Below are 14,086 nucleotides of genomic sequence, written 5' to 3'. Positions count from 1 at the left end.
AATGTTGTGAACTAACTATGTGTCAAAGCAGAAATGTTTAATAAGTGGCTGTACGGAAATGACATTAGGACTGTCCAATAACACATGCAGATCTGTATTGTTGTACTGAAATTTGAATAAAAAAGTTGTTTTAATAGAATTATTCAGCCAAGCATGAGAGGTGCCCATCCCAAAGGTCACCGATTCTGCCATAACCAGGCCAGATTTGATGATGTGTCAGGAGGCATTCTATCCATCTTGGATCAATTCCTAGAAGTGAGCCCTCATGTCTTCCGGAACATAGGAGACTATCATCTGTGCCATGTCCCAAATGGCGTGGTTGTAGCGGGCCAAGAGACAACTGGCATTCAGGGACATTAGCATTATACTTCCTGCAGAGAAATCCTTCTTACACCAGGCCTTCTGGTGCGTGGACTTCCTGTCTGAAAGTACTATATGCAAAGTACCTGCATGCCTGCTAGTTATACATGATGCCTGTATTACCAGGCTTTCTGGAGAGGGATGAGTGGAGAAGAACAGTGCGTCACCTGGCTGGGCGGAAATGTCTAGCCACCAGTGGGTTAACTGATGTGAGTCTGTCGCACGCTGCTAGGACTGGGTCTAAGAGGGTGTCACTGGATGGTGTAATGGTTCATTTGTTGGAGCTAATGGGATCACCACTTCAGTAAGGACATTGATCTTTACCTCTACTGTGGGGAGCTGAAAGTCCAACACCTCTGCAGTCTTTTGACCATTGAATGAAAGGAAATCACCTACAGAGTAGGAGGCAAGAAGGAAACTCTATAACCAATTCAGGGGAGGTGTCAAGTCCAGAGGCTGAAGAAAGGGACTGGCGCTCATGTCCATGATCTGTCCCATCATAATCATCATCACTTCCATATGCATATAGAACTATGGGTCTCAATTTGTTCTAAATACGTTGTGGATTCTTCTCCTGTAGTCCTCTTCAAGAAGCCTCTGTTCCTCCCACCTTGATCGGCTTTGTGGCACAGATTCAGGTAATGGTGCCAGGGGAGGTGGTGGCATTCGAGGTATAGCAGGTTGCGGTATTGTGTACCGTAAAGCCAATTTGAAAGCAGGAGGAGCGGGGGCATTGATTCAGGGTGGATGGAGCTGAGCAGCATTGGAACTAGAGTGACCAATATTGGAAGGCCCTACGATTTCTTGGGGCCTGACCGAGCACCAGATAGAACGGACACTCTGGCAAAAATGCACGTTGTTAAGGAATGCCGCCCGGTCAGTGCATGGAGTCGGAAATTCCAGAAGAGATGGTGTTGGTGCCGGTTTTCCGGGAGGGAAGCTATTGGCACAGAAGGGCAAGAAAAGGGGAGTGGTGGATGTGGTGAAGATCGGAGCTGCTCAGTGGCCGAGTCCAGGGTAGTCACTGGTACAAGGCTGCTTGGAGGTCGGTGAATTGACGCCCTAACAACCAATTCTGGTTCCAAGGACAAAGAACCTGAGGGAGTTGGAGAGCATCTGGTGTTGGGGGGGGTGTGGGAGGGAGAAGTGGCAGAGAGAGTTAGAATACCTTTCCCATGTTTCTTGTGTTTGTTATGCTTTCTTTGCTCAGCACCAGAGGAGTGGGAGGATGGAGACTGGGAAAGAAGTCTGGAGTGGAACACTACTTTTGTCATGCCCGACGTAAGCAATGAAAAGCTTGGCCTCCCTTCATGTGATTGGTTTATGCTGCATGCTCAGACAAGATGAGCTGGAGCACAAGTCGTGATCCAACCAAAGGCACCAGAGACAAATGGAGAGGGGATCATTACTAGAAACCTGACCCTTCCAGTCCCTGATGGGCTTAAAATACGAATGCTTGGCTAGTGACATCGTAATGCACAAGGTAAATTTATTCTGTGAGATAAACTCACAAATCTTAAGAGTGAGCTATGGAGACACGTCAAAGGTGTGGAAAAAAGGGGAACTGACATTACGCTGGAGTGCGCGCTATATGACTTTAGCGACGTCACCTGAGGTAACTTCTGGAATTAATTTGAAGCCAGCATCCACTACTAGCAACATGAGAGTTTTGATTTTCACAGAGCCAGTCTGACACCTAAGGATTATTCTACGGGTGAGGGATCCGCAGGAAGACTTATTCATCAGAACTAGCATTACAAGGACAATTCAAAAATCATTTTTTACTTCCGCATCATAGGATTTTGATTGATATGTCAAACTTTAGATTAGAATAGCAAGTTTATCCAACAGTATGTGGCTTAAAGATTCTACTAGAAAGAGATGAAAATGGAAAAACTGATAATGCAGAAGAGCAGTTTGTAGTCTTCAGGAACAGTAGCCTGACTGAATCTTTTCAGACATTTGAGTACGAACAGAAGTACCTTCTTCCATGTTACAGCCTTGCAAACTTCTCATATGGGGGCATTAAGTAAGCAGGCAGTCACAGCTAACTTATCTTTTCTCAAATCAGTCTTTCCCAATAAAGACGGATTAGTGAATGGTAAAATAGCTCTATGCAAGAGACAATCCATCGGGAAATGGATTCTTGGAAGTAGTCATACCTTTGCTTAAAGGGCCATAGTTGACAAATAACTGAAAAGTCTTGCTAATTTCCTTACTCTTGTCCTAGTAAAACTTTAGGACCCTTCTAATGACAAAGATTCACCATTGGTAGCAATATGTTTTAAAAGAATACAGACACGGTGATAGAAAGATTTTAGTGAAATTGTGATACTACATTTGTTAGAAAAAAGATGAATACATAGTAACTCAAATTCCAGCGTAGAAAAGGCCTGGATCTTACCAACACTATGCACAGAGGTGATAGCATTCAGCTCACAAGAAGGTGAAGCTTTTCGAACTGGACAGAAAGGTGTTCTTTTCTTCCAAGTTGATTGATCCTGCAGCGTGTTGTAAATTGGTGGAGGCAGTGTAGGGTATGTTGGACCAAGACACAGGTGAAGTGGTTTTAAGCATAGGAGCCACTGGCAGTTGTGAAGGCTGTACTTTCGGTGGAGGAGCCAAATGTTACTAGCTCAATAAAAGCTTTGGAGATGGACAAGGACAGTGGCATATGAACAGGATCATCATTTGGTATAACAATGATGGAGTCCTAGGGTGAGCTAGAACACCTGTCAGAAGAAGAGAGGTAAATAAAACCTTCTCAATTTTAAACTCCAGGGATTTGACGTGTATGATCTCACCACTGACGCAAAATGTCTCCTCCATTATCTGGATTCAAGTCTGTGGAGGGTCTTTTAGGACTAAGAGCTATGGACAGACTTAATGGACAACCTCACTTTCACTGTTTTGAACTCTTGCTCCTCTGCTTCTTCAGATCATTCTCCAGTCTTCCTTTTGTCCAGATACATCCAATATTCTTAACATTTCTACATTTTCAGACAAAAAAGGTATTCCCCACCTAGTGTGGGAATTTGATGAAAGGACGGTTTATAGGCCACTCGTCTGAAATTATCACTCGCAAATTGTGGTGGAATAAAATCAATCTCCTACAACATGAGTTTTACGACTGAGGAAATGAAGAAAGCAATGTAGAAAGCTTTGCCACTGCCCAAGTCATGAATTGGCATTCTTTGTGCTGAAACCATCCTTCTTCCCCAACTCCCCAAAAACTACTTCAACAATAAAAAGCCCTTTACTGCTGAGCACCTTTGGCTTTGTCAGTCCTTTTTATACATCAATCTAGACACTTCCAAAAAACATTGAAGGGCATGTTAAACAGATAGCTTGGAGCTAGATACAGTCAAGAATGATACTGCAAGCCCTTTTCTTAGAGGTACTTAGTCAGGTTTTTGGACACAGTCAATTACTACTGGTGTAGCAAATACAAATTGTACTGCATAACCAGGTACATTTTGGGAACTAGCACAGCGAGGTTCAGGAGGTGACCATTATTAGAAAATTAGATACAACACGATCCAGTAAAAGTCCAACAAGTCCAATTAGCGCTACAACTTGGCAGATAATCAGGAATTTATTAAAAGGCAGGAAAAAAGCAGTTAAACTTATTATGACACCAGTGCTGTTCAATGAAGGAGATTTTGTGTGTTCTCTTAAATGTTTTGGACTGATTTCTTTCTATTACAGTGTTTGAAAAACACATTTTGCCAACAGAACAGAGCTGCCAAACTACACCATACTATGTATCACTTTCGATTCCTATAGGGCCACTTTAAAAATGGATCACTCAGTGGGTCTGAAACTTTGTTGCTAGGTTTTCAATTAAACCAGTCCCAAAAGTCTTTTCAGACCCAAATCAAAGTCTTTTTTTGTCTATTCTAACATTTGGGCGATTCAGTAGTTGGTGTCCATATGGGATGCAATTCAAAAGGAGATCAATTAATAACTCAAGTGTTTTTTACATCCATGTAGTGACATACAGCAATGGCAATAGGTCAGCATTAACTTATGAGTCCTCTAGGGATGTCAAACTTTTGTGGACCAGTGACAGTCAAAATTGTCCGGTGGTGGGGCGCCCAGTGGACTGGGGATTTAACCAGTCCCAATGAGAACCTAGGAAAGAGTGTAATCTAACATTAACTTCACATTACAATACCGTTTACAGCTCCACTAGCAAATGGGAAGTCTAATGCACTTTCAAAGGGAGATATATGCACCCATAGAGTAGAGAACTGATAGGAACTATTATGATGGTCCTGGTTACCAATTACACCAGGGAAAAATTGCAAAATCTTTAAGGGGCATATAAGGCTCACCACATACCTGAACATCTGTTCTAGAGTCTCCAACATTGGCATTTACAAATCACTGCACTAGGAATGTTTCTCAATATAGCAGCAGCAGCTTTACTTCTATTAGAGTGAGCTTTTGGTTTAAAACTCAAAGGATATTAGGTTTTTCTGAAAGGTTTAAAAATACAAAAGTCTATCTATCTAGAGAATGGCTATTTGGACTTGGCCAGCCAGCGCTGAATTTAAGATTTCATAATGAAATAAGTATTTAGTTTTCCTTATTCCTTTAGTACAAAAAACATTTACATACTCTTCTCACATCTAATGTATGGAGAGACCTTTCAGTCTAGTTGCTAGGATTCTGAAATAAGTCCTGCAGAGGATTTGTTTTTTTCTTGAAATCCAAGATCATGTTAGGGAGAAATTTCAAGAGAGTCTGTATCACCAACTTGTTCTTCTGGACCCGGTGTCCAGTTCATGAAAAGTGCCTGCGTTTTGCTAATACTCTGTGCAGATGCTACAATTTTAAAGAAGGTAGTTGTTCATAATAGATGCTGAAAGGAAGTTTTGTGAACTCGCTCAAAAGGAGGGCCAATGCGCCCTGACAGAATATTCAGCTCCCAAACGATTGATTTCTTTTCTTAGGTGAGGGAGGGGCTTTAATGCCTTCAAGGAATATCTTAACCACTGGGATTGTGTAAATAACAAAAGAGGTTTGTGTATGGCATTTACTATATGCAATACCAGAAGCAAAATGGACCTTCACGGAGGAGAGCTGTAGGCTTGACTTGGCCAAATGAAGACAGCAAAAGTGCTTTTTTTTGCCAATCCACAGGGCTATGTGCCTTTTTTTAGTTTTGCGTAAACCAGATACAAAATCTGTTATATTTGTGGGAGTATGAATCTTTTGTGAAAGCTTTTAGAATATCTAGCCATGTAGTCAAATTTAAAGATGGTATATGGATAGAAGAATCTGGCCCTAGTCGGGGTGAAGCAAATTCAGCCTCCCTGGCACCTTCCTATGTGGATGTTGAGACACGTGAAGATCTATGAACCACCACTTTCGAAGCGAATCTGATGCAGATAAAATATTCCTAACCCTTGAGTATATTAATTGATATTGACCGCTGGTATCAAGCGTTTTCTTTTTGTTAGGGGAGGTGGGGGAGGAGGGAGGGAGGGGTTAAATTGGTGGAAATTGGCACCAAAAAGCTAATTTTGCAGGCTAGACAATCCACTGGGCATTCATCCTTCATCCTTGGCCAGTTGAATCTGAAGGCAAAGTATGGGCATTTTATTTGTTGTCTGCACTTGCAAATTTCCAACTGAGAAAAATTCCAGTAACAAGCTTGCAATCTTGCACTGGTAATGCTTATTCTCAACTATGAATCGTAGGGAATTTTGATGTTTCTTCACAACTGAGGCAGGAGAGTAACAATCCTAAAGCTCTATTGGGGCATCGAGAATCTCCCTGATCAAGTTGCTGGTAGATCTGATCAAGTACTAAAAGCTTGAACCTTCTCTTTGCACACACAATTGTTTGCTAGTTTGGGGTCTAAAATAAGTTTGAACTTTTTTCTGGAGCCTGTCTTCTTTACCAGAAGTAGCAATAATAGATTGCCAGTCCTTGTTTGGGGTAGAACTCTCTACAGTAGCCTGGTTTCACAGCAGAAGTTTGCCATGTGTTGGAGAGGAACCAAATTGTATTGGAATTACTTTTTTGGGTGTTTTGCCAGTGGAGAAGACTTGAAACTGAGTAAAACGCCTTTTTACACAATATTCAGTACCATTTGCCCTTGTGATCTATTTTTCTTTTAGCACTCCACAGTAGTGCATATTTTTTCTAGTCCCCCCCCCCCTCGTGCTACTTTCCTCCTCACATTTTCACCCCCATGCTGACTTAATTTTGTTCTTCAAACCTCTCCCAGCTCGTCTTTTGCTTCCCAAACCCCCTCTCCACAACTCACCTATATCAGAGATGTGCAAAATGTGCATTTGATTTGGGACAAAATACACAAAATTATGCCAAAATATGCATAATTCTGTGAAATACAAATCTGTCATTTAGTGTAATATTTGACCACAAATTCCTGCTTGTGTAAAAAAAAAATATACTGTGCGAAAAAAATAAGTTGCATAAACAGCCACTTTCGTTCTTATGCAATGTAACATAATGGTGTAATATCGGGAATTTTGCAGAATAAGCACAATGCAAAATTCCTGACATTACACCAGAGTAATTAACATTTTGCCTGGGCCTACTTTTCATTGGCTGTTTCCTCAACTCCGCCCCTTTCCATTGCTCTACTACCCTTTCCTGCTGGCATTGTTGCTACATGCCACTCGGTGGCATGCAGTCATTTCTCCTGGCACTGCCTAAACTCCTTTGTTGCACGCCACCACTTGCAGCGCACATTTTTTTCTTTACTTATTTTAATTGACTTTGTAGATGGCCAGCCAGTTTAGGAGTATTGGACGTGCACATACATGAAATAGGAATGACTGAAGCTCAAAAATGATAATAGTGGAAGAACTACTGGAACACATGCTAAAGTGACAGGAAATGTTCAGCTCGCCATGGAGAACTGGGTTCTGGCACTGGCTGTTTCCATACTTCATAACCAGACATGACAACCTGCTTGTCAGCAACAGGTGACAAATGTTTGTGGTTACTGAATGACTTTCATGCATTTCGGTGCTATTTATTTGGCATAGGTGGTCCATGCCTTCGTTACGACGACAACTTAATCAGACTAAATTTATGGTCAGTTTCTCATGAGACATTTCCGCCTGCTTACAAGAGAATGTCGTTGCAGGACGAGCCTTGCTGCTCTGAACATACTTCTATAATCCGTGCTGGTTATAGTGCATTTTTGGACCTAATGTAAGGAAACTCTGATGGTTTTTTCTTCTGAGCAACTTCTCTAACAGTTGCGGGATTCTGAACTTGTTGGCTTCTGACTGGGGACCTTTTCTATAAACAGGAATATTTTAACAGACCTTGGAGGAGGGTCATGTTTTTAACGAATAAACCCAGGAGTCTAGAACAAACGTATCTGAACAGCATGCAATTAAATAAGTGATTTTCTAGCTTGTGCATTACTAACGTTTTCATAATGTTTTCTCCCCTTATCATAAATACTGGTACAGTATTTCATACAAGGACATTCTATTTAAGCTGCCTTGATACTCTCATCTGTCTGGGGTTGGCAATGAACAAACTTGGTCAGAAAAAGGTATAATAATTGTGTGCTACCAAAATGACGACAAGATAAAAGTAGTGTGTGACTGAATGCTGACGACACACCAGGGAAGCCTACAATGGCAAAAGCGAATGTGAGATAGAGTGACCGTAATAGTGAAAGGGCAAGGCAAGTGTCCATAAACAGCAGACACCTAATAGAACGAATGATGGAGTGATGATTAATATGGGCTAGAGACTATGAATACCAGATGCCAAAAAATGATAGGAAAGGACAAGACAAGGAAACATTGCTGTAGAAAGGTAAGTAGTGAAAGAGAAGGGAAGCAGCAGATACTAACAGACCCATACAAATTAGAAATTTAGTATAAGGCAGAAGATAGGGTCAAGGTTGAGGCGGGTGGGAGTAGCAGTAAAAAGCAACAGACCTGGACAGAACAAGAATGAGACAAAAGGGACTATTTCTGTGGATGTACTTACTTCGAGAGAATTCATCCTGAGCTGCCACAGTCCCTTCCATGAGCTTGGGCTTAACAAGGCGAGTGCAGAGCCCATCTGCATCCACGGTATAATGCTGTGTTGAGAAAGACAAAACAAAATTAAGGTATAGGTAATTGTTGCACACATCATGCAAGTTGAGACTACTTAAAAAGAGAAAAAAAAACGAAAAAAAAACGCCCACAACAAAAGTGTTACGATGAACTACATTACACTTTTTAATGACGCCTCACCATGATCCGTCTTAAATGGTGAAAATAATGTTTTCAAATTATTCTAAAAACATGCAAATTAAATACAAAAATATTACACTAAATGACAGATTTGTAAAATATATATCAAACCAAACTAAGATAAAACTGTTCTATTTCTGTTTTCTTTCATCAGGTCTTCGACTGAAACACATCCATTAGTGCTGGAACTCAACAAAGCAAGGAGTATTACCCAGAGCTATTCACTTTACCAAGAACAATCATTTAAAAGCTACAACACAACGATGTAAGTGACAAAATAAATGGAAAGCTCTGCTAAATTTAACATACGGGCGTTCAATACAATGAAGACGAGAAAACAAAGCAGAATAAGGTTGATCATTCAAGTGCATGCCTACGCACAGTTATGACTGCCAGCAGTAGTTCTTCCTGTGTACCCAAATTATGAGCTTTTTGGAGGTTCAGGAGGTTTGAAGAATTCCACTGAGGTAGAAAATACATGCTGGACTACCAAGCTGCTGTACTACCCTGCAGCTTGGGTACCCTGCCTCTAGCCCACCATCAAAGAGCCTCACACTGTACAAATTAGATCACCCCTCATGACGCAAGCTTGGCAGGGCCACAAACCTTTCCCTACTTTAAACTTTCTGGCAGCAATGTCTCTGTCATACCCCTTAGCACTTTCTGCTGTTCTCCGTAGTTCGCCTAAATCGCCTCCATTCCAGGTGCAAAGTCACCACCCATCCTACTGACACCTTTGCTGGATACCATCTACAGAATGGGACATTGTTGGTTTCAGAAAAAGTGTGATATGTCTGCAACAAGTTATGCAAATAGATTACAAAAGAAGGGCAGATTCATTAGAATAAACGCTTTGTGATTCTTTGTGAAATTTAGACCTGCTTTGCAAGTAGCAGCCAAGCGATTGGCTAGGATTGGTAAATCCTCGAAGGACGAGCAGCAGATGATTCAGTCTAGCAAATTAAGCTTTAGGTTTACGTGAAAATGACACATAGGCCTTCAGATAGCTATATATTAGAGGTGGGCGGAATTTGCGAAATTGCCTTTTGCAAAATTTCGTGAAACGGCAAAAAATCTCTGTGAACACGCGAAACTTTGCGTGCTCGTGGAGATTTTGGGCTGATTAATGAGTTACTGAATTTGAGCTTCAACTCGGGCACCCGCTTTATTTATATCTGTAAGTGCTTCCTGCTGAGGTTTAATTTTTGTGACAGGAGCATCTTGCCAGAATGAATCCTTCCCTGCATGTTTATCCAAGAAGATGCCACCGTTTTGTGCAATACCTCTACTCAACTGGAGTACTTACTACTGGCTAATCAGTAAGTGCTACCTCGTTGGGTAAATGCATAGTCCGTTTCCTACACTACAGCTGCATAAAGGGCCAGAAGAGTTGTCTTCAGTGACCAAGTGTGCCTGTAACTTTGCCACCGCGCCGATGGGCCCCTTGAGTGAGCTGTCCATCATAGTGGGGAAAGGGCGGGAAGACGTTACACACCGCTAGTGTGTGCGGGGTCAAACAGGGGGGGGGGCTTCTTGGAGAGTTCACATGCCTCTTGTTCATAAAGGATCAGAGCAGGGTCTCTGAGGCAGACAAGGAGAAGAAACCGCCTTGTCACAGGAAGTACACGAGGATTGCACTCGAGTAAATAAAGGATGTAAAGACCACCGGCAAGGATTACAGCTAACATTTCAGAGTGGAAATGGGGAGAACTGACATCTGCTTAGCCACCACCACGCTCACGAATTTTTTGGCAGATTAATGCGTTCCAGAATTTGAGCTTCAACTCAGGCACCTGCTTTATTTATATCTGTAAGTGCTTCCTGTTGAGGTTTAGTGACAGGAGCATCGTGCAAGAATAAATCCTGCCCTGCATATTTCCGTTCCTCCATGGATCGCGGAAGTTTCTACATTTCCGCGTTCGGCGCGGAACGCGAAAATGCAGAAATTTAACAAGCTCCGCAAGCTGAATGGAATTTGTCGCCCATCCTTACAATATATACAAGAAATTAAAAACATAGCTATGAGCAGTTTACAGGAAGTAATTTCAGTGCAAAACGTTTCATAATTTTTTTAACGCTCTTCTAACGTAAAGGGTCTTTGGATTTCTCTGCATACTATCTTAACATATACAGTGTGACGACACGGAATAGAAGGATTTGACCTATGTTTAATGCTATCATCCAGAATAATTTTGGAAAGAAAAAAAGAGTGGTTCGAAGAGACTCTTAATAATACATTATAGTTTTTGCATACACAGAGCAGGAAAGTTACTTATCCTCAGTCAGTGGAACCAATATATACAGCTTAGCAGGAAGCTGGGGCACACACAAACGTGATGATGCACTATTTTAGAAATCATAATACACAGCACATTTGAAAACTGAAAGACGTAAAAGTACACTTTGCAAACGTTAGAGACACTGGATGGTCTTTCGATGGTGGTGGTGAGATGCCACGCCACTGGAAATTCCAAGAGACATTACAAAAGAAGAAATCCAATAGAAGGGAAACCATTTAAACTGTTATTCTGCTAATGATTTAAATGAGTTGCAGAGAAAATAAGAGCTTCATCAGAACATCAAGTTTTACTTCTATTATTCTGTTTTGCTACTGTAGAGCTCTTGGTTTGTATATAATTCTAACTCGACTCAAATTCTTTAGGAGGCTGGGTCTCCCAGTTGCTATTTCTTATTTCTACAGCATGGTTTTAAGAGTGGTGTATCTCAATCTGATTTCAAATTTGTGAGTTGGCTGTCAATTAATGGTCCTCACTGGACGGCTAACGGGTTGTTTGCCTACCCTAATTTCCAAACCTCCTATAGACGGAGAAAGATTAGTCAAAAGAACATTGCCTCTGTGGTAAACAAAAGTGCTGTAGATTGTAAAATCGTTAACAGCCCAGTAAGGTTAGAGAAGTAAAAGAGAGTAAGTACATAACATTTCTTTCACCATGCTTACACTGCAACAAATCTGGTAGCAGTGTTATGATTCTGCCTAGTGAAGTGAGATTTTAGGGTGCCAAACAGTCTTTTGCCCAAGTGCCAAAAGCCCGAAAATGTGTTGGTTGGCAAAAATAATGATTGATGGGGTGCTGATGGAGTATCGCTATAGAGTCAAAGTGTAGCAGCAGCAAAGGAGTGTGAGTATTAATTGGGATTTGCGTTGCTATTGCTTTTGCTTAACATTGCATTTTTTGAAATGGCTGTGTGTTTGAGCAGAGTGAAATGGTTAATGTCCATCTATGATTGTGGCGCTTGGTGCAAAGTCGAAGTTGTAAGCGGGCTGCCGTGGCCTAAGATCTCGCGATATTTACCTACAGGTTTTCTCAGTGTAGATGACACCGAGTACGTTTTTGTAGTGTTGTACCTTAGACATAGTTGAAAACACCTTGGTAACTCTGTGTGTTAGTGGTAAACGGTTAATATCAGGGACTAACTATAGCAACTAAGGTTGAGCTTCCGCTGACTTAGGTTTTGTTTGCAGAGAAAGCTGCAGACAGAGTTGGGTACCTTGTGATAGTAAATATCCTTTAGTGGCGCAGACAGTTTATTTGTTGCTTGCATTGTGTTGGCATTTTGCTTAGAGAAAAAGTGTCAAATGTGAAGGAAGGTGAGCTGCTGCTAGGAGCAAGATTGATGACACTGTCGTGCTGTGATGGACCGGTTAGTGTAAAACCGCGCTGGGATTGGTTGCACTGTAATTGGTTGAGGTTGCTGGACAGATGTATTGTGGGAGAATAACATTTCCTGGATTTACGGAAATGGTTTGTGAATACAGGATTGAATGAAAATAATGTTTCTAAGTCATTGCGGCAATTAGTGAAGAAAGATGAGACCATATTTGCCAAAATGAAGGTAGAGGTCCCACCCAAGGGTACGCCAGGAAACACGGTCTTAATGGACGAAGGATTACATCCATGTTTGTGGCTCAAGTTTTGGCACACACTTACTGAAAAGAATGAGGACTTGCAGTTCCCTCTTAATGGGACATTTAAATTGAGGATTTTAGAAAAGTCAAGGAAAAGTATATACAAAATGAGAAAACCCGTTAGACCCAGTGTCCTTGAGGCTTCAAATACCTGGTACCATACTGCTCAACAGAAGGATAAAGAGAAATACCAAGAGAGGAATAGGAGAACTATGGATCATTACGCAGAAGCTAGATGGGACGCTCAACAGAGAACATGGAGAGCAGATATAATACACAGAGCACGATTGTACCCGGTGTTAGAAGTTATGGAAAATCCTAAAGGCAAGAGAAAGGAGAAAAAGAAACCTTTAGAGACAGACAAAACTAATTCAGGTAAAGAGGAAGAAGAGAGTGACATAAATGACGAACTTTGAATGATTTACTACTAAATCACCCACAAACGTATAGTGAAACAGCGAGTGGAGACCTGATACAAATGAGTACACCCAAGAGACTTAATGCTCCCTTGATGTTGTACCAAGAGAATATATGCTTATTTCTCCTGTGAGCGGCAGGACAAAAATTTGAGCTCCTATAAGCTTAATTATTTCAAACACTCCAGATGCTTTGACTATGCCCGTTACTATTGGACCTGTTGTACCCCTTTACAAGTCTGGGTTATAGGTAAATACGATTCACAACTTGTCTGTATCTATTGATGTACGTACAGTAGATGGGAGTTCTTCAGATCGAACAGTAAAATTACTGAGTCACACACTCATGGTTCAGATTCGGACTAATAATGCTGCCACTGTGAATGATGTCCCTAATCGGAAAGAAGCTGAAATGACGCAAAGAATGGTGCCGCTGTTTGCACCTATTTATTGTACCCGACTGAGTGGACCTCCTGAATGAATTATCACACTTCTGATATGACTAAGGCAAAAGGTATTTCAGTTCCAGATACTTTTGTACTAAATGTACAACCTGGAAAGAGCACCAATTTTACTAGTGGAAGCTTGAACTTAAATAGTACAGAAGAGCAATCAGGCTTTACTTCTCCAGAATGTAAAAAATAAAGGATAAAGTACAGCAAATAATCAGAATTCAGGTATAGTTCCAGCTTCAGTTCCAGTTTTTCAGCTATGAATTGAGTTCCATTTCAAACTTCAGTTTCTAGTTCAGCCCTCAATTCAGATTTGGTTACAGGTTTAAATTCAGTTCAAAATTTAGTGCAGAAGAATAAGCTGCTCATGGACATGAGCCGATTAATAGCTGAATTGTAAGAAATGATTCAGGGAACACATATCATTCCCTTCAAAATTAGAAGTGTATCCGGAGGAGAAACTATTGCTTCTATGTAAAGATGTTACAAGATTGACACAGAGATTGGTAGAATTGGTTCAGAAATATGGTGTAGACGTTAGAGATTCAAAGATTTTACAAAAATCTTAGAGGTTCGATTTTACTGACAAAGACACTGAAAACATGAGAGCACCAGGAAAGAAATTACAGATAAAAGCTAATTATATTAATAAGAAAATGGGAAGAAAGAGAAATATGGGAAGGC

At 41.0% G+C, this 14,086-nt stretch overlaps 1 protein-coding gene and 1 long non-coding RNA gene across 7 annotated transcripts in view; one reads left to right on the top strand and one right to left on the bottom strand.

Moving 5' to 3' along the window:
• The window catches only part of CSK (C-terminal Src kinase), a 528,738-nt gene that overhangs the window by 183,832 nt on the left and 330,820 nt on the right, over positions 1-14,086 (bottom strand). For all 6 annotated transcript variants that reach the window (XM_085643801.1, XM_085643797.1, XM_085643802.1 and 3 more), the window contains one exon: positions 8,356-8,449. In XM_085643801.1, coding sequence (XP_085499927.1) covers positions 8,356-8,449 — 94 coding nt within the window. The remainder of the gene's footprint in view (positions 1-8,355; positions 8,450-14,086) is intronic.
• The window catches only part of LOC146860034 (uncharacterized), a 141,466-nt gene that overhangs the window by 105,205 nt on the left and 22,175 nt on the right, over positions 1-14,086 (top strand). The window contains exon 3 of the long non-coding RNA XR_014978777.1: positions 8,761-8,871. This is a non-coding gene — a long non-coding RNA (uncharacterized LOC146860034). The remainder of the gene's footprint in view (positions 1-8,760; positions 8,872-14,086) is intronic.

The sequence above is a fragment of the Triturus cristatus genome, chromosome 3_1 (assembly GCF_964204655.1).
Source record: "Triturus cristatus chromosome 3_1, aTriCri1.1, whole genome shotgun sequence".
Lineage (NCBI taxonomy): Eukaryota > Metazoa > Chordata > Amphibia > Caudata > Salamandridae > Triturus > Triturus cristatus.
The sequence above is the reverse complement of the archived record's forward strand: the minus strand, read 5'-3'. Positions and strand labels throughout refer to the sequence as shown.